This window comes from Sorghum bicolor, chromosome 6, assembly GCF_000003195.3.
Source record: "Sorghum bicolor cultivar BTx623 chromosome 6, Sorghum_bicolor_NCBIv3, whole genome shotgun sequence".
Lineage (NCBI taxonomy): Eukaryota > Viridiplantae > Streptophyta > Magnoliopsida > Poales > Poaceae > Sorghum > Sorghum bicolor.
Genome location: NC_012875.2, coordinates 1,278,529 through 1,300,150, shown reverse-complemented (window position 1 = coordinate 1,300,150; position 21,622 = coordinate 1,278,529). Strand labels below are relative to the sequence as shown.

Here is a 21,622-nt window from a genome sequence, read left to right as displayed (position 1 = left end):
TGACAAAAATCACCACCTGGGCTTTCTTGTCATCCACCGACGCGCCGCGCCGCGCCGCCTCCCCTGGTGACCGTAGCAACCCCAAGCGCACCGTGCGGTCGAACACCTCGCGCGCATCCATGGCCACCACCCACCAACTCACTCCACCCCACCTCCACCACCCCTCCGCCTCCACCACTCCTCGCGTCCGCGCCACCGCCTCGCTCGCGCACCCGCTCCTCCTCTCCCGCCGCCTCCGCCTCCGCCTCGCCGCGGCCCCGCAATCGCGCTCCCCCTGCCCGCGGCGCGGCGCCATGTCGGTCCGCAGCTCGCTCATCGACCCGGACGGCGGCGCGCTCGTCGAGCTCGTCGCACCGCCCGACCGCGTCCCGGCGCTGCGCGCGGAGGCGGACGCGCTCCCGCGGGTGCGCCTCGCCCACGTCGACCTCCAGTGGGCGCACGTGCTCGCCGAGGGATGGGCCAGCCCGCTCCGCGGCTTCATGCGCGAGCACGAGTACCTCCAGAGCCTCCACTTCAACTGCGTCCGACTCCCCGATGGGGGCCTCGTCAACATGTCGCTCCCCATCGTGCTCGCCATCGGGGACGCCGACAAGGACCAGATCGGGGGTAACCCAGACGTCGCGTTGCAAGGGCCCGATGGTGGTGTCGTCGCCATCCTGCGCAGGTACGTACGTCCTGCTCCTCCGTTTCTTATATGTGTGTGTGTGTGTGTTTCCTTTTCCGTGCTAAAATGCTTGTTCCGTTTTGAAGTTGTTTGGTTCGACCAAACACAAAAATCACAACACTCTTGTGCTGTGTTAACTGCAATTTTCGTTAGAATTTCTGTGGGTGGATGGTGGAAATTGTTTAGTTAATGATATATAGTTGGAATTTCTGTGGGTGGAGCTCATTGTGATGCCATTATGTTTGCTGGGTATCGGTGATTTTAGTTTTGTATATCCGAGCATATATATTACAAGTAATGTGGCAAGCATCCTCTGATAAAGAACTATGTCTGCACTCAGCCAACTTTTTGATAATTTAATTGAGGTAAATTCCATGGAAGCATCTTAGGTCTGCTGCTTGTTCTTTATAGTCCACACTTTGCCCGGTTTGAGGGGCCATAACAGCACTACCAAGTTCAATGGATGGCAATTTTTGGCTAAAAGCTGTTGTCCTCCTTGACGGCCCTGTCCCTTTTTCCATCATGTCACCCTCATTTTTTATTGCATAAGGATTCTCTTGTCAGGCGTATTTGTCCATGTGATTAATAAGACTTGATCCTAATATCTCTGAGTGGTTGTCAGGTTATGTGACCATTGGTCAAATGGTACTGTTCTGTTGTTGTGGATGTAACTTCAACTTGGCCCATCTGAAGTGGGCTAATACATTTAAATATTTAATAACCAACAACCAACTTGATTTGAAATTTAAGATCTTTGTCCTCGGTAGTTATTAGTAGTTGATTATGAGAGCAATGATGCTTTTTGTGTGGCCCTTGCAAGTTGTCATGTTGATGTGATCTCATCTCATGTTGAAGATTCCTTCATGACACTTCTTTGCTCACTTTCTGGAGCATGGAGCAATATCACAATCATCTTCTGTTAGTCTCAACTATGCCCACTCAAATGATCCACCATATTTAGGTCCTAATTTGTGCTTTTTTTCACATACTCGTGAATTTTAAATGCTTAACTATAATTTTATGTGCTATATATAGTATTTTTTTTCTACAATCTGGTCATGTAAGCTCATCACTGCTTTTCCTTCAGAATGAATTCTGAGCAAAGTTCAAAAAATAATAAAAGCTCTTTAGCATCCTTACTTTGACCATTCAGACATCATGATCACTACTGAGACTGACATTTCTAGATATGACATGCTGATGAGGAATATTCCCTAGTGATAACTCAAAGATACATATGATCTTTAATATTCCCCTTTTCTTTGAAGTTTGAAATACACAATAATAACTTAGTTAAGTGACACAAAGCAGATAAATTGTGTAAAAAAAGGCATTTTTCTGCTGATACTTAAGCACACAAGGTTAAGCTTGGTCAAACTCATCAGGGCAGAGATACCAGGGGGATAGTTCCCACTGAATGCTGGGTAAAGAAGTGGCCCTGATCCAAATTATTAATTCATTTCTGGAATTATAGTAGATGTTTCAGGTCTGAGAGAAAAAAAAGCATTCCTCTTGTGCATATTGCTAGTAGCTTTTTTTCTTTGGACAGCTTCCATAGGCCAATAGGCCATGCACTGAATTTACAGCTAGTTATTCATGGTGTCACCATCTGCTTTTACATAGCCATGTCAATTACCTGTCTCTTTCTACAACCTGGTTTTTACTGTGCCACTAATACTATTGTAGCCATGTTTTACTTTATATGCCATGTCGATGCAACTTAGCTGAATTGTATTAATTCTGCATGCAGCTCCTGTCAAAATATTTGATTTTTATGCATATGTATCTGGTCCACAGAGTTGAAATATATCCCCACAATAAAGAAGAAAGAATCGCAAGAACATTCGGTACAACTGCACCTGGTTTACCCTATGTTGATGAGGCTATTGCGTCAGCTGGGAACTGGCTGATCGGTGGCGACTTGGAGGTGTTGGAACCCATCAAATACAATGATGGTCTTGATCACTACAGACTTTCACCTCGGCAACTTAGGAATGAGTTTGACAAACGGGGGGCTGATGCTGTGTTTGCCTTCCAGTTGAGAAATCCAGTACACAATGGTCATGCGCTATTGATGAATGACACTAGAAGGCGTCTCTTGGAAATGGGTTACAAGAATCCCATTCTACTGCTACATCCTTTAGGTGGTTTTACCAAAGCCGATGATGTCCCACTGCCGGTTAGAATGGAACAACACAGCAAGGTATACATTTGTCGTCTTAGCTGTTTACTGGATGTATAATGCAAATTGCTGATGCTGATCATGCACAGGTCTTGGAAGATGGAGTCCTTGATCCCGAGACTACTATAGTGTCTATATTTCCCTCACCAATGCATTATGCTGGTCCAACAGAAGTGCAGTGGCATGCAAAGGCACGGATTAATGCTGGTGCCAATTTCTATATAGTAGGCCGAGATCCTGCTGGAATGGGCCATCCAACAGAAAAGAGGGACTTGTACAACCCAGATCATGGGAAGAAGGTCCTGAGCATGGCTCCTGGTTTGGAGAAACTCAACATACTGCCCTTCAAGGTATTTGATTCACATATGTTTCCTTGACATTTGACATTGTCCTATTCATTGAAATGTTGGGGATCCACAAGTGTTGACTTGAGAAACTGTTGAAATATCATCATACACTCGTGATTCTTTTTTCTGTTGTATCAGTCTCCAGAAGAGTTGTATTCAGCATTTAATTTGACTTTTGACTGGCAACAACCGTTCCTTTCTCAATTATTCCATTTTTTGTGTTTTAAGTGCATTTACTAGAATATGAATAGTAGATGAATCCGATGGAGTGATGGTACTTGCAGAATGTAAACTCTGTAAGAAATCATTTCACTGGTAGTATGCGAGCACAAGAATCTGTCTTTTTGACAACACTAGAATCTGTGTTGTTTTCAGCAAAGGAACATGAGCCATCAGTTGCACTGATGCTACTACTGATGGAGCCAAGAATAAATGTCGACCATGTACTATAATTAAGTTATTACAGTTTTTATCAGTCATGGTAGGATACTTTGATTTAGTCTCTTGTATTTCTTTATTAGAACATGACGATAAGTTTTTCAGAAACTGATAAAATTTCAGTAATGCGGACACAGGTGTTTTTGAAAAAGAAACAAGCTGTACACTAATGATTCAATTTGTTCCGTTTTACCAAAAACTTGTTTGATTTTTCATCTCCTGTTATCTTGAATGCACTCATGTTTTGTTATCCCCTTACAGGTAGCAGCTTATGATACAGTAGCAAAGGAGATGGCCTTCTTTGATCCTTCACGCAGTCAAGATTTTCTGTTCATCTCTGGAACCAAGGTAGGCTCGTTAGTTTTCGCCACATTTATCATTTAGTTTTCATACTAGCAGTAGATTACTCCTGCTAATCCTTAACCTCACATATCAACCAGATGCGCACTTTTGCCAAAAATGGAGAGAATCCTCCAGATGGTTTCATGTGCCCGGGTGGGTGGAAAGTTCTTGTTGACTACTACAATAGCCTGCAAGCGGAAGAAGCGACTCCAGTCCCTGTATGAGGCAAGCTACTATTTGACTATGAGATTATTCAATAGCGGGAAAACATGCAAGCACGTGATCAGATCATTTGAGCTTTTCCTTGTTGATTCTTTAGGTTAATAGTTGATTGATGCGATCAAATCTTTTCGATTGTTTGTCTGTCTTTAAATATGACACTGAAGCAATGGGAAACTAAGATATGTGCAATTGAGCCAAAACAGCATGGCTATTGTTTTGTAGTGAAGCCGGTTCAACTATATAATAAAAGATGAAAGGGTGCATATTTTTTGGATGGTATTTTCACTTGGTGGTGTACTAAGTCATCTGTGTCGCATACAGACTTTTTTTTTTTTGGCTCTTTTATGATTGAGTGGCAGGAGTCAGGAAACTACGGGTGTGTTTGGTTTTCTGGCCTATTTCCACGGGACGATTGCTCAGCGGGCGTATGCTCCTACCAATCCTGATGCACGCGCACCAAAAATGATAAAAGCGCACCTAACCTGAGCAGATGTGTGCATGATCTAGACTTCTTTCTCCTTTCTCATATCAGGCTTTTATGTATCTTTTTTTTCTTTCTTCTTTCTTTCTTGGTGTCAGGCTTTTATGTCTTTTTTTCTTCTCTTCTCTTCTTTCTTGGTGTCAGGCTTTTATTTTCTCCTTTCTTCTTTCTTGGTTCTAGCCTTACAATCGGTCCATTGGTATTCTCTTGTTTAGATTTTGGGCCTATGAGACGATTTAGATTCTACGAGTTTTTTTTTTATTTCTCTTTTGGGATAGTAGGTATGTGGGAGGTGAAAAGGACAGGGGATGGTTTGACATCCATATGAAAGTGGAAGTACTATTTTTAAAAATTCATATACCTTATGTTTCATAATACTTCATATAGGATTGATAATTCAACCAATACAAAAAAAAAATCTAAAAATAGTTATCATGAAAAAAAAACTAGGAAAAAAGAGCACATCCTATCTCTTAAAGATGCAAATAGCTAAATATAAAGCACATGTGGGTTCTGTTCTTCGGTACCAAAATAGTTGCCACAAATACCCTAAAAAAAAGACAAAAGGTAAAGAGATTAAAAAAAATACATGTAGTTATAAAATTCATAGCTCAAAAAGTTGAACTAACATATTATAAACTTTACATTGCTAGTCTGAAAACTATACGCTCAAAATTTATAAACCTTTATAATCCTAGGTTGAGAACTTTGAACTCATAATTTATATAAACTTTGAACTAACACATTAGAAACTAAAATACTTCTAGGTACATAATTTTGATCAATAAAGAATCACATAATAACATCCTACTGAAATCACTGGTTTGTCATTTGTCAGCACAGATAACTTTCCCCCCCCCCCCCCCTCCTATTTAGAGTACAATTGTCTTTCATTGCAGTCACTACATATCATGTTGTGATGTATAAATGTTACTACTAGAATAGTGTTCCAGAATAATATAATCTCACTTTTTCTAGAGATTGGTTTTTTGAAGGCATTATGGATCACAAATACAAAGAGGCTTTTACATGTATGTCATTATAAAAGTTGGTAATTACCTATAAGCCATTAAAAAAGTTGAGCTCTTATAGGTGCCACTGCTCTGAACTCTTTTACCATCTACGTCACTTCCGTTAGATTTAACTCTAACGGTGTTAAACAACAGATATGAAAAGTAAAAAATACCCTTATATCTAAATATCTAATTAATTTTTTTGAGCATCTTAACGATCTCAAATGAAAAAACTCAAAACTAAAAAGTCGTAGATCTCATCGAGATCTACAATACATATAATATTTTTTTATTTAATTTTATATAAAAAATATTTTTTCTAAAACATATTAATTATATCAAATCATATATTTTTTATATGAGATTCAATAAAAATATTTTTTATACAAAACTTATAGATACCGTCAGGCACGTTGGCCGCCTACCCCAAGGACTGCTGTCTGCTCGCCGCTTTCCGCCGCCGCCGCCACTGCCATGCCGGTCGCTGGATTTTTGGATTTGGCCGCAGCATGACTGTAGCAGAGAGACGAGTTTGCAAAATTTTCACATCGAATTTATATATATATATATATATAGAGTATTAAATATAGACGAAAATAAAAACTAATTATATAGTTTGTCTGTAATTTTTCGAGACGAATCTTTTAAGCCTAGTTACTAATAATGTTTGTCAAATACAAACGAAAGTACTACAATATCAATTTTTTTTTAAAAAAAAAAACTAAACAAGACCTGGATCCCGTGGGCTTCTAGAATGTGCATAATTTCTACACATATGGGCCCATCTGCCCCATAACTTCACAACCCAATCACAAGAGGCGTGCAACAGTCATCTGTATCTGATTTTCTTTTTAATAAAATTTTAAAGAAAAACAACGTTTAATTTTTGTTTCTGTGAGGTCTAAATAATGATTACGCTCCTCAAAAACAACGTTTGAAAAACTATTTTTTTATCGAATCATAATTCAGGTCTAGGGCTAGATGGGTTCCGACATAGTTTTATTAGGCATTTTGGCTCTGTGTGATGAAATCCATAAAGAGATCTTATTCCGTCATAGTCTAATTTTTGGAATGATCAAACTGCCATTTTACTGTCAAGAAACAATGACGCGAGACAAGTTCAACAATATAGAGTAATCTTTTTGGTCATTAGCGGAGCCAGAAGTTTTTAGGAGCCCGGACAAAATTTATTGTATAAGAATATTTAGCTAGAAAATTATAAAAATCTACTTTGATATAAAGAAATTTTCTTTATGAACTTGGCCACGAGCCCGGCCGGCCGCCCGGGGTGGCCGGGCGGTGGCTCCGCCACTGTTTTTGGTGAACTAAGTTTCAAAACTTTTTATCAATGCGAACGCTAACATATAAATACATAATTGCACAAAATGTTTCTAGACCTTAACAAATAACCTACCTTCCCGAGCAAACATTAATGAATAGGCAATAAGTCTACACGAAACAATACATGAGCTTCACAGGGAAAAAGATAAAATGATTATACCTTTGATAATAGCATATGATAAGTTAAATGGATTTTTCTCTTGCAAACTTGAGAATGAAGGTTTCTCGAATATCTAGTAATACGCGGATGATATAGTGATTTTCTTATACCATTACATGGAGCAAGCAAAGAACGTGAAGTGATTACTTTGCACATTTGAGAAATCATCTAGACTTATGGGGTGTTTGGGACTGCTTTACAAACTCCACCGTAGAGCAGCTCCACAAAAAACTGGAGTTTGTGGGGTACTTTTTAGGTGCTCTCATAACTCCACCATTTTTCCTCGAACTGAGTGTGTGGAGCTGACACTGTTTGGCTGAAAAACGTGGAGCAGAGCAGTCCCAAACACCCTCTTAAAGTTACCTTTCACAAAGCGAAATACTCTGTTTTGGACAGTCAGGGTGAAGATTGGGTTAGCTCCAAGGTTTACTTTTTAGAGACTCAGTTCATCTTTTTATCCCCTCCTAAGTCTCCCTTACGTCCAAAGGTACTATCCTAGTACAATGTGGACTTTCTTTGTGCTTTATCCCGATTATAAGGTCTAAAACATCTTTCTATGAAAAGGTGGACGTTATGGGATGGCTGAACCTCGAGTTGTTGACATTATGCATAAATTTAGCCTATTATTGTTATCATACCAAATATAATGAGAGTAATAAGTTTCACAACACTTCATCAATATTCCACAATTTAGGTTGTTTTAGTTTTATCTTATGTCTAACCTTTTTGCAAGTTTGATCATCATATCTAAAGAAAAATGGACCAACATCAACAGAGTTAAATTGGTTTCATTAAAACTATCATATAATATTCCTTAATGATGCATTTATTTTATATTTGATGTTTTTTACGGAGCACGAAAATCTCTCTTAAATCTTGTAAGAGCTAATGGAAACATTACAATAAACAACACATGTAGCTTCAACCTATTTTTTTTTAATCTTCAAAGCTGTCTATATGGCCTTGTTATTGAAACTAGAGATCGACAATTTGGTGAGTCACCAAACTTTTTACAAACTCCAGGAGAGGGTTTGTCGAGACACAAGACTCACCCGGGTACCAAATCATCCGCACCGCAAGCTAGCTAGTTTCATTCTGATTTTATACCAATACTGAAGAGGGGAAAAACCCTGAAAAAAAGATATTGCCTCCATCTCAAATTATAAGTCATTTCATTAGAGAGTCAAAGTGTTTTATGTTTGACTAAATTTATACGAGAGATAACAATATTTATGATACAAAGTAAGGCCAGTCTCAGTGGGGAGTTTCATGGCGTTGTTTCCAAGAGTGCCATGTTATGTGGAATGAAATGAAACTTGAACGAAACATCCACTCTCAATTGAGAGTTTTATTTCATAGTTTCATAAGGCCCTGTTTAGTTCCCCACCAAAAAATTTTTCATCCATCCCATCGAATCTTTGGACACATACATGGAACATTAAATATAGATAAAAAAATAAACTAATTACACAGTTTAGTTGAGAATCGCGAGACGAATCTTTTAAGCCTAGTTACTCCATGATTAGCCTTAAGTGCTACAGTAACCCACATATGCTAATGACAGATTAATTATGCTTAATAAATTTGTCTTGCAGTTTCCTGACGAGCTATGTAATCTGTTTTTTTATTAGTTTGTAAAAACCCCTCCCGACATCCTTCCGACACATTCGATGTGACACCCAAAAAATTTTCATCCCAAATCTAAACAGGCCCTAAGTATTTAATTCCAAGACTCATAGAGAGTTGATAACCGTGTCAAGAGAATTTTATCTAAGCCTTGTTTAAATCCAAAAAGTTTTTAGATTTTGACATTGTAGTATTTTTGTTTTTATTTAACAAATATTGTCCAATCATGAAGTAACTAGGCTTAAAAGATTCGTCTCGCGATTTATAGGCAAATTGTGCAATTAGTTTTTATTTTTATCTATATTTAATGCTCCATGCATGTATCGCAAGATTCGATATGACGGAGAATCTTGAAATTTATTTTGGTTTTTAGGGTGAACTAAACAAGGCCCTAGATGAAACTTATTTCTTCTCCATCTTCTCAAATACACCGCTATGTCATCAAAAGAAGCCTATGTAACAACCTATTTAATGCAAATGAAACTCACAAGAAACTCCTATTGAGACTGACCTAAGTATTATCAGGTTCTTCTTTAACTATATTTTCATAGTATATCAATTTGATGTCATAAATTTTTGTATTTTTTATAATTTTGGTCAAATTTAAGATGTTTCGACACTTCAAGATTCTTAGGTCTTGTTTAGTTTCAAAAAGTTTTGCAAAATTTTTCAGATTCTCCATCACATCGAATCTTGCGACACATGTATAGAGCATTAAATATAGATAAAAACAAAAACTAGTTACACAGTTTAACTTTAATTGTGAGACGAATCTTTTGAGTCTAGTTGGACAATATTTATCAAATACAAATGAAAGTACTATAATGACCATTTCACTAAATTTTTTAAAACTAAACAAAGCCTTAGAATGTCGTATAATTTGCGATCTAGAGGGAGGAGTATATGAGAATTAAAACGAAAGTAGGAGTAGAATTGAGTAAAGTCCATCAGCGGTAGAATTAAAACGAAAGTAGGAGTAGAATTGAGTAAAGTCCATCAGCGGTCCCTAAACTTGTTCGGATGTGTCATCCCGGTCCCTAAACTCATAAAATGACCGTTTAGGTACCTAAACTTATTCGGTTGTGTTATCCTGGTCCCTAAACTTAAAAATCTCCCATATAGGTCCTCAAACTTGTTCAGTTGTGTCATCCCGGTCCCTAAACTTGTTTTTAAGTCTTATCTGGGTCAAAACAGAACGAATCTAAAAACTCTATATTGAAAAATAATTCATAACTTTTTCATATGAACTCAAATGAAGATAAATTTTATATCAAAATTGTAGGCAGCAACATGATCACAACTTTGCAGTTGAAAAGTTTTTAAATTAAAATCGTTTAGGTTCCCAAAATATTTTTTATAAGTTTATAGATTTTAAAATTTAAAATTTAAAATTAAATTTTATAACACTAAACGACTTCAAATAAAAAACTTTTCAACTACAAAGTTGTAGATTGTTCTGAGGACTATAACTTTGGTATAAAATTTGTCTTCATTTGAATTCATATGAAAAAGATCGCTTTGTTTTGACCCAGATGAGATTCAAAACCAAGCTTAGGGACCGAGATGACACAACTGAACAACTTTGAGGATCTAAACGGATGATTTCTAAATTTAGAGACCGGGATGACACAATTGAACAAGTTTAGTGACCGAGATGACACAGATGAACAAGTTTGAGGACCTAAACAATCGATTTGTGAGTTTAGAGACCGGGATGACACGACAACACAAGTTTAGGGACCGGTAGTGGACTTTACTTAGTAGAATTTATCTCCTACAACTAAAAAGACTAAAACAGGGATATTTTTTTGGTGCGGTTTTGGTTTCGTCAGCCTGCCCCATAACCGATCGTGCGTCTGCCGCTGCGCGGTAACTTGGAAACCCCCCGTCCCCTCTGTGATCCCCTCCCCCTTCCTTTCTTCACCGTGAGCACTTCATGGTCTCTCTTCCTCCTCTCGATCCCAACGCATCTCCGCCCGCCGCGAGCCGCGCCTACGCCGGAGGCCGCGCCCCGCTCGCTGCGAGCCGCGCCTACGCCGGTGGCCTTGCCTCCCGCTGCGCAGCTGCCCGCACCCCGCCCGCCGCGAGCCGTGCCACGCCGGTGGCCGCGCCTCCCACCGCGCAGGTGCCCGCACGCCGGAGGCCGCGCCTCGCCCACCGCGAGCCGCGCCTACGCCGGTGGCTGCGCCTCCCGCCGCGAGCCCGCGCGCACGCAGTTGGCTGCGGCCCGCCCGCTGCCCGAGCTCCACCCGCCACACAGCTCCTCGCACGCCGGAGGCCGCGCCCCGCCCGCCGCGAGCCCAGCGCCCGCGCACCCCATTGGCTGCAGCCCGCCCACTGCCCGAGCTGCCGTGCCGGTGGCCGCGCGCACGCCGTGGGGATCCAGGATCGAGATGGCGGTGGGGATTTGTACTGGCGGAGGCATCTCTACCAACTACTACACACCAAAAATTCCTACAGAAAGAACACCACATGAAAATTCCTGCAGAAGGAACACCATATGCATGGTGAGTTTCTTGATTTTCTCTAAAACATTTAGGTCCTGCCATACCAAAGAATGGTCTCGTGTTTAGGTGATTTGGATTATGAGGACTTTCTATAAATGTGGCTTGGCATGGGTAACCTGAAACTGAATGCATCTAGGATGATGAGCCATGCGTCGCCTGCTTTACTTGAGTTGTTCAGATTCTGTTCAATTGAGTGAAGAGCTAGTTGCATCATTTATTCATCGGCTCCAATTTAGTGTGACCACCTTATAGTACACTTTAATAGACCGTTTGGCTTTCTTTAGTAACTTTTGATGCCTAGATATGAAAATTTGGTTGATAATTGTTCTGCAAAGATGGTTGGAGAACTGGCAAAAGAAAGCAACATTTTCTAAGGCTTCTTAGAGATGGATATTGGAATCATCAGTTTTATGTTGTTGCTTTACTCAAGATTTCTCGATTTCTATATATAGGTTTTAACTTCTCTTCTATGGCTATGAATGTCAAATATTGCCTGTACAATAGATGGTTCCTTGGCTAGCAATATAAAAGATTGTACTTACGTCATGTCTTTTCTTCTTTTGATGCTATTTGTAACTATTCTTTAGAAGCACTGGTTTAAGAAGAAAATGGAGGGGATCATCTGCCAAGGACAAGCCGACATCATATTCTTCTGTCTCCAGAATCTCTGATTAAATCAAATGATTAATGCAAACAGTGATGGGTGTCATCTTTATTGCTTGGATGGCAATTTGCTATGTTGTGATGGTTGTCCAGCTGCATTTCAAAATGTGGGATCTTTTGCCTGAAGGTGATTAGAATTGTCCTAAGTGTTTACTACAGAATAATGGTGTATAGAGGAATATTGCAAATCCTATTAGACGGGCTGAGATTCAAGGAATCAATCCACGTGGCATGGCTGACTATACTTTGGCACTTGCAGCTATCTTTTGGTGTAAGTTGTTTAGGACCCCTTCCTCTAGTGTTACATGTATATCTTTCTGAATGATTTTTTAGGCTCTGGTAGTCTGGTGTGCTTTTTAAAAGATGTCCCTCTGCTATATGACCTCCTATATTTTTCAAAAACTACATAGTGGTATAATCCAACTAGGATGCTGAAACTTATCTGCAAATTATTGGTTGTGATACAATCCAACAGCCTCTTGTTCAGGAGAAACCTGAGAGTACTTTAGTGTATGGTAGGTTTTGTTAATATCAACCCATAGCTGCCCATTCTTTGAAAATAGCCAATGCCATTTGCAGATAAAAGTATACACTAGGTAAATGTTGAAGGTCGACCGTGCAACTAGAAGAAGGCAAAAAGAAGTAGCAACATAGGTTTCGGAACAATTTTGGTGCACTGAACAAGAAAACAACACAATATCTGAATCTGTTATTTGTTATAAGAGCTTTCTGCAGTACGTTTGCTCCTGCTAGAGAGTTTGCCCATGATAGAATAATTCAGCTTCAAGGTTTATATCTCCTTTGGTTCATCTTGCATTGGGTTTGTCACACTGATTCCACTCCATGGTTAGGTACCTACTGCTTGTCTAACAAAAATACGATATTTTAGTATTAGCAAATATTTGTCTCAATGAAATCCAACATGTTGTAGTACCTGGCCCTTGCATGCTTACATTGTTTAGTACATCTTCTTTCAGCTGCTGGATTCATGGCAACAATTGATCAATGCAGTCAACACCAATGCAGGGATTAGAGGCATCCTGGAAGCCCTAGCCCCAGCCCACAGTGATGCTGCTTCAGCCTGCCATTTGGTTCCAGACTCTACAACACCCGTTTTTCCATGATGAGGTTCAAAGCCTGTTGGAAACCCGCTTGTTTGCTCGATTGCCAGTTGAGAAGTCTGTTCCAAATTCTCTATATGCTGAAAGTAACGGCAAGCTCTTATGCCCCAGTTAAGAAGTCTATATTTCTTATATTGTCACGAAGAATTCACTAATTTTATACCCCTTTCTTGCAATACCAATTGTAATTGGTAGTTTTAGATATGGCTAATGATGATGGTGCATTGCAAGTCGGCCAGGATGCCACAAAGCTATCGTTCATCACGTCCTTTTTAGTAAATATTATTAGATACATGTCCATCAATTATTACTACTTATTATCTTGTGACCTTATTCTATAATGACCTTGTATTACACAGATAGCCTTCCCAATGACTGAAGATTGTTTTCATATGAGGTGTGCAATTTTTAGTAAGAAATGAATTATTTTATTTATTTATTTTTGTATGGTGATAGTTTTGAGCTGCAACATATGAAGCAGTTCCTACATGTATATTTGAACCTTTGATTCGGCAAGAGGAGTCAGAGCTTTAGTTAATACATGTGGTTTATTTAGAGTTGTCTTAATACGAAAACTATTGCTATTGCTACTCCACATGTTACAATTATAGTGCATATACGTGCCGCCTCAATTTCTTCACGCCAGCCGTGCACTGCATCGTCTTCAGCGTCAGGAGGGAGAGAAGGGTAGGGGTTTAGCTTTACGTTTCGTGGGGCATATTTATATGATGAGTGTAATATACTTTGTTTAAAATTTTGTGATAGATTTTTCAAGACATGCAACCCGTATGACAGGGACTAATATTTATATATATACTCAAACCTGTGTACAAGATAGTATGGAGATGCAGCGGAACTTATTCGTAGATTTATTGGTATAGAAAATAAACGGATATCGGAGATTTTTCTAGCCGATATAAAATATTATCTTAACTGTATCACGAAAAAGTCTATAGAGTAGAGTTTGTGAGTGTGATGCCACGCTCTCCATGACTATGTTAATTTCACGAACTTTGCATTTTGAATTAAATGTCACTTTAATATTGATATTTAATTTATAATATTATTATCTTATCGTGCGATCCGTGTGTTTTTAGTATAAAAGTTTAGTTACCCCGTAGCAACGCACGGGCACGCTACCTAGTTATTGGAAAGAAAAAAAAGGTTTGAAAAGTAAGCGATTTAAACCCACACAGACACAGGTGTGTGTGGCGGTCGGAGCCGAATATACCCGGTCGCTCCCCCCTCGGATCCTTCTCTTCTCCAATTCCAAATCAATCCCCCACACACCAAACCAAATCCTCCACCTCTTCCTCCATTTCCAGCTCCGTCCCGAGTCCCCACCCCAGCTCGCGTGACCTCCAGATGGCCGGCGGCGGCGGCGGCGGCGCAGGCGCGGGCTCGTCGTCCGGCGGCTCGGGGTCCGGCGGCGGGGGCGGCGGCAGGGAGGGCGACTGGGACTGCGGCAGCTGCGGTAACCGCAACTACGCCTTCCGCTCGCTCTGCAACCGCTGCAAGCAGCCGCGCCTCCTCGTCGACCCCAACACCCCGCGCGACTCCAAGTGGCTACCCCGTGCCGGGGACTGGATCTGCACCGGTAACGCCGCTTTTGCCCACGCTAGTACCCTGAATCACAGATTCTCTTTTTGTTCCTGCGGCTGTCCCTTGATTTAGATGCAGGCTCTCATCCATTCCCTATGTAGCACATTGATAGTTTAGTGAATCTAGCATTTTTTTTCTCTTCTTCATCCTTTGTGTTGGTTCTAGGCTTCTTATTACTACTAGAATCTAGTAGCATGTTTTTTAAAAAAAAAAACAAAATCTAGTATGTTGGTATAGCCCTGGTTATTATTGCAGCCTTCTTAGCTAGACTTATTGTAATCATGCAGAGAAGATGTTAATAAGGCAAGTTAGTTGCATTTTAAATGATGAGTTTTAAAACAGAGCAGGTGTAAATTTAAGGAAGTAGAAACTTCATTTAAACTGAGAAAGGAAAGTCGAAAATTTATTTGACCACCGCTCCTTAAGCTTTCTATGCAAGCCAGGCAAAACATGTGACCAAACTGCTCACTCTCTTGAATGCACTGCAGTTGGGGTATTTATTAGTACTATGTTCTGACTCCTTGAAGTATCTTTTGGATCATTTTTGTTTGTGCTTCAATTGTTGCTGCTACCTATTAGAAAATTTTTGATTTCGTTACTCCTTCTGTTTATTTTGTTTATTGAATGCTGCTGTATGTAGATAAGATTAGAAAAAAATTACCAATGAGTGTGCTAAGTAATGACTAGTGTGCGTGTGTCTATTCCTTTCTATGGGTTTGTGCGTGATGGCTGGTCATGGTGGTGGTGGTGGTGGGTGTGCGTGTGCTTCGGTGCGTTTTGCTGCCTACTGTGCTGGTTGGTTTATGCGGCAAATGGATGAATAGGTTGCAGTAACAATAATTATGCATCCAGAAAGAACTGCAAAAAGTGTGGCCTGCCCAAGGAGGAAGCAGCAATGCCAGCATTGCAAATGGCAGGGATGGCTATGCCAGCTTATGCAACTTATATTGCAAGACTACAACAAAGCCTTGCTGCTTCTGCTTCTGCCTATAAGATGAACTTTGGTATGGCTGCCAACTCACCTTTGCAGCAGCAACTACTTGCAAATGCAAACTGGCCCTATGGGATGGCTGGTAGATATGGGATGCAATCTTCTGGTTGGCCATTTGGCAACAGCAACCCAAATCAGTTCCCAGGTGTTCCAAAGGATTGGCGTAATGGAGACTGGCTCTGCAGCTGTGGATTTCATAACTATTCATCTCGTACTCAGGTAATTATAAAATACGCTAATCTGGTTCAGTCTGTATCATAGTTAGCCTTAGCAAATGTTTCTCAACTTTGACCGTGTGCTCTGAACTTTAATGTGTTTTTGGTTCTACTTTTTTTCTGTAATGCATTAATGCCCTCCTTAATCTCTCTTTTCCAGTGCAAAGAGTGTGGTGCACCTGTACCATCAGGCATTCCCTCCACAACAATGAAAGCTACATCTGATGCCTCTTCCAGTAAGACAATCAGTTCCTCATTTCCCATAATGTTCTTTTTTGTTTAACCCATGCAACATACCTACCTACTCCTCTGTTGGAGTAACTGTTCCATGCTTACGATTCCAATAGGGTGCATGCTGTGATTGCTTGCCAGGTGTGTTTTAGTCACTCTAATTGTCAATGCTAATAGATGAGTGCTGCTTTTCACATTTGTTGGGGTTTTCAATGCCAAATTCTCCCGAGTTACACTGGTTAGACTGTTGAAATCTGTGGGTTGATGAAACTCCCATCACCAGTCTAGGTTCCAAGTTTGGCACAATCTTCTGAAGAACAAAATCAGGAGTCTGCCACCCCCTTGTTGTGGTTTTGTGTGGGTATGAGTGTTTTGGTGGTGGTGGGTAAGTGTTTGTGTGTGGTGGTGGTGGGTGGGGGGGGGGAGACTTTGCATACAGATTATTTGCCCGGTGAATGTTATTCGATTTTGTGATCAGCATAAGGTGATTGAAAATTTAGATCCATGCTTCCTGTTCATTCTGTGTTGTTATTCTTTGTTATGCTTAATGCCTTCATGTAGCATCACAGTTACTGCTCCTGTTAATTTTAGGATTGATGTCAACAGATTATTTCATCTTCATTCTCAATCTCTGCTTGTTTCAGCATTAGGAACTAAGCGGTTGGCCTCAGAGGAGCTGGCCAATGACTGGGATAATAAAAGGCTAAATCCAGGAAATGACAATTATCCACTTTCGGTATGTATTTGTAGCCCTCTTTAACTGTTGTGACTAATTGCCTAAATGCTTTGTGGTACTGATTTTCTTGTTTAATTTGTTTGCAGACAGCAGGTCCAAATAATTTGTTTTTGGGTATTGAGCAAGGAGCTGGAAGCAGCAATGGCCAGGGCGCCTTTTCCAAGTTTGACAATGGGAGCTCAATGGCATTACCATCTGGGCAGGGAATGTCTGGTCTGATGGGAAAAGGGTACAGCTTCAACCTAAATAAATCAAAGATACTTAGATGCAAATTAAATACATTATATGAATTATAATCTTGTATGATCTTCATCAAATTGTTGATACAGTGTTAGGATTTAAGGGTCAACAATCAAGTGATACGAAACACTTGTGTAGTCATGTTTGATGTTCATCATCACACCAAAGGTTCTTAGAAATTTTATTATCCAAGATAGTGATCAGGATAGAAAAATACTGACACCTCGAGAATAACCAAAACTTTATACATCATAGAATGTGTATGGCTGGGGCAGGGGTTTGGGGGTTTTCTCGACCCGTGTGAGGTCTTGGCAAAATGCCCGGGGGCTGTCTTACTCCCCGCAGGTTGAGTTTTTCTTTTATATTATTTTATATTTTATATTTTATATTTTATACATCATAGGAAATAGCTAAGTGGAGTTGGCTTAGAAGGTTTGAACTGTAAATAGTTTTGAATAGGTATAGTTGCAGTAGAGAAAGGAAACTGAAAAGAAAGTTATTTCCCCATGGCTGATCAACATTAAAGGAAACTGTACCTAAATAAATCTGGTGGAACATTTTGAGAAAACTAGGGGCAGTGAGGGAATGGCTATAGATATGAATTTTTGTGGTGTCGTAGAGAATTGTGTGCACCATCATTTTTCCAAGTTCATATGTTAATTGGCATGTCCGTTTATGTTAGTACTTTTTTTTAAAATGGGTGTTTTTATTGTATAGACCCCATTTTAGGAAACCTCACAATAAGTTGTAAAATTAAGTTCTATAACTCATGGTCAAGGTTCTGCCATTGTTCAATGGACACTTCATGAAATTTCTGGTTTGTGCAAATATGTTTTGCTGGCATAGCGCAAGAATTGCATTAATATTTTACTACCATCTGACACAATCTGGGTTAGCTAACTGTATCACATATGCTCTTGCATCTTGCTAGGGCAAAATGGCGCGATGGGGACTGGTTGTGCAACAACTGCAACAATCACAACTATGCATCTCGTGCGTTTTGCAACAGGTATACATTAAGGCATCTTTTTGTTCAACTTCACTGCAGTGCATTGTGTCAGTAACTCAACATTTAATAACTGAATATACATGTCTCATAGATTGTCGTGTTTTCTTACTCAGTCAAGTGTGCCACTTAGCACCATACTATCCATTGGCATGCTGTGTTGTTTTTCAATCTTGTACTAGGGGCATCCTTGTGACTTTTTGAGGTCCATAGTAATGTTTACCGAAGCTACCATAATGGAGAGAATTAAGTAGCACATGATTTGTTCAATATTTTGCCTTTATGCTCATATAAATGCTGAGGTGTTCCTATTAGCTAATTTATCTTTGATATTGTAGCAAAACGATAATATTTCTACCAATTTAAAAGATTTATCATCTGAATATCTCTAATCCATGCATCTGTGTGTGGGTGTGTCGTGTTTTTTGGGTGCATTGTACTTTAAGTTCTCTTCTTAATGCTATGATACTCATCTCTCCTGTGTATTTGAGAGAAAAGAAAAAAAAAGGTACTGTGAAACCAAAATAGGAAATATAATGTCTCTGTTTATGACTTAGGATTTGCATTTAGTTTTCTGTTGTTTTCACAAAATTTGCAATTTGTTGCTCGGGTTCTCATACTATTTGAAGAAGCTTTAAACAAATTTATGGTCTTGTATTGCTTACTGGTTGAAATTCTTATGTTCTTGTTTAGATTGAGCGAAACAAATTCCTTCTGTATATCATTGGTTTTGATATACAAATTCCTTATTTGACAATGAATTTATTCGTATGGTCAGTTGGGTCCATACCTTCAGGGCCACATCTAGGTTTGGTTAATATGAATTGTAGATGGGATTTTGTCCTGACTCCTGAGTAAATAATTCATGATGACCTTGGTTATATTTGACATCGAATTTATTCTTCGTGCAAAAGAAATCGGTGTCTCACAGCAAGTATTCACTACTAGGATATTATCGTATGGTAGTGCCTATAATACTGTTTCTCTATTTATGCTGCTTACTGTTTGCTATCTATTCCAGACGAAGCAAATTGCTCACTGGTTTTGACTGTGAAATTACCTTTGTGTTTCAGGTGCAAAACTCAGAAAGAATCTTCAGTTCACCCTGGTGTGCTATAGCTTGCTTGCGCTGGTTCATAGCGTTGGATTATTTTGTTCCAGGATATGTTGCTGCCTGTTCTAGCTCCTTCCTCAAGGCTGTGCGGTTTGAGCTTTTTCCGACTCTACAGTGTTTTTGCTGCTCTCGAATGTTTGTCTCGATATTTCATTAGTGCTTGTTGAAGCTCCCGATTTATTTATGGTATAAGCGCTTGAATAAAATGTTTCCGGAAAGTACCGGCCTACCATCTGGATTTTGGCAAATAATTGAATTATTAGTTGTTGTACAATGAGGCAAATGGTGATAGACTCTTTATGTTGTACTTTATGAACTCTGTAGTATTAGCGCACCAAATTAAGGTTTTGTGGTCTTGTTTCACCCCTTTGGTTTGAAAAGGGGAACTATACTATGTAATTTCAGTACAGATTATTATTCTTTTTCTGAGAACTCCAGTTGTGCTGTTATGCAAGTTCTGCCCATTCAGAATACTTTTGATGCATTCACCCGTATTCAGCTGTTACTTTTTTCATCTTTTATTTTATGCCCCTTTGCATGCATATATCAACAGATGGATGCTCCTTTTGCATTCCACAAGGTGCTCCCTCGACGGACTCAAATCTCTCCCTAGTTTGGCAAGATTGAATCTCTCTAGAGCACAAACACCAGCAGCATGCACAAAAAACGTACCATAAGATAAGTTCTAAGTTCAGCTACAACTAAAAAAGAAGATGGATGAAAGAATCATTTTACCCTTTAATATTAGGTGTTGATCTGAGTATATATCAAATCAAACACCTAAAATGCATTGCAAATTCGTCAAAACAAAATGTCTCGGTTTTGGCCAATGGTTTGTTTTTTTGAAGGAAAAAAGAACAGCAGGTACGTGTGACTCACAACAATCAAATGACTACTTCATTGCTTAAAAAAAAAAGACTGCTTCATTGATCTTAAGCACTACTTTGTGTCTCATAAATTACAGTTAAACTGTATAATTAGTTATTTCTTTTATTTATATTTAGTGCTCCATACATATACCGTAAGATTCGATGCGATGGGGAATGTGAAAAATTTTGCAAAATATTTTGAGAACTAAACAACAAGGCTACTAGTGATTGTGAGCTGCTGATTTCTGCTGGTCGGGGGTGTGGCAGCAGTAGCAGCCGTCGCCGTCCTTGAGGCTGCACTTGCCGTGGACGAAGCCATGGTGCTTGCAGCAGCGCATGCACTTGCCTGACTTCCAGCACGACCCCTCGCAGATGTCGAAGACGATGTCGCACACCGGCGCATCCGTCGCCGCCGGCCCGCCGCCGCCGACGACGTCAACCTCCGACGACGAAGAAACCACCTCGTCAGCTGCAGGTTCATGCTTCTTACCTGATGAGGTGATGATGACAAGGAAGAACAGCAGCAGCGACAATGGCACGAGCCTCGCCATCTTCGTTCATAAAGCTTCCATGCATATATATCTGTGTATGTATACGATTATGGTACTTGTCGATTTGGTACACTGGTGACTGGTCTTTTTATTTGCCCAAGAAGTAAGCTAAAGCGTATTAATTGGTGTATTACTGGTAAGGAAGATGGCCATAGGCGTACGTAGGCTATCTATCAGCAAACAGTTGGGACACACATCAATCGTGTGAGCTTGACGGTTGATCAGATGCTGACTGCAATGCCATTCTTACCTTAGCTACCCACAGGGTAATAAAATTAAAGAACGAGTGGTCTGTCTGTCTGTTTTGAGAGACGACGACAGAGGCGAGGCACCCAGTTTTCCGGATCATCGACTGTGACCTGAATTCTGGTTAATTTCGTGCTAATTTGTGTTTCCACAACTGAATTCAGGTGTATGTGTTTCCTCCTGCAATACACTCGAGAAATGTATGTATGTTGTTTGAGCGAAATTTGTTTCTGCTGGACACCGTTGATAGAACTAATAAAACATAACTGGATCTACTAACCAGGGAATTAGACGGGCAGATTCTAATACATGTAAATAATAGTGTGTTTCGAGATCATAATACAAGATCAAGATGTACATAAAGTAAAGGAGAGTAGGTGAAACGCAGACCATCCGTCTTTGGAGCAGAAGAGCCGGGATCCGCCATCAGTAGTGGATGGAGATCCTCGTCGTAGCTTTCCCGGAGACGAAGAAGAAGACGCCGGGTCATAGCGCGGCGGCGGTGGATCTTCCCGTCACTGCCTGCGACCCTCTAGATCGGATTAGGGTTTAGATGTGGGAGGGAGTGTTGGCGGCGGCCAACTTCGTGGTGCGTGCCCCGGCTCCCCTCCCTTCTCTTTATACCGCAGGGTGACAGGGGCCCACCAGCCATTGAACGGCTGTGGCTCCCCGATCAGGAGCGGATCAGGGGAAAAACGGATCCCTCTGCATGGC

At 40.2% G+C, this 21,622-nt stretch overlaps 2 protein-coding genes across 2 annotated transcripts; both read left to right on the top strand.

The window, feature by feature from the left end:
- On the top strand, positions 1-4,474 carry LOC8080261 (ATP sulfurylase 2). The gene is made up of 5 exons (XM_002447382.2): positions 1-664; positions 2,462-2,867; positions 2,936-3,196; positions 3,893-3,979; positions 4,072-4,474. The coding sequence occupies exons 1-5, from the start codon at positions 120-122 to the stop codon at positions 4,195-4,197; spliced, it is 1,425 nt and encodes a 474-aa protein (XP_002447427.2). The 5' UTR covers positions 1-119; the 3' UTR covers positions 4,198-4,474.
- On the top strand, positions 14,287-19,706 carry LOC8065964 (uncharacterized RNA-binding protein C17H9.04c). The gene is made up of 7 exons (XM_002447381.2): positions 14,287-14,704; positions 15,534-15,919; positions 16,076-16,151; positions 16,791-16,882; positions 16,969-17,111; positions 18,054-18,131; positions 19,202-19,706. Exons 1-7 carry the CDS (start codon positions 14,473-14,475, stop codon positions 19,245-19,247), a joined length of 1,053 nt encoding a protein of 350 aa, XP_002447426.1. The 5' UTR covers positions 14,287-14,472; the 3' UTR covers positions 19,248-19,706.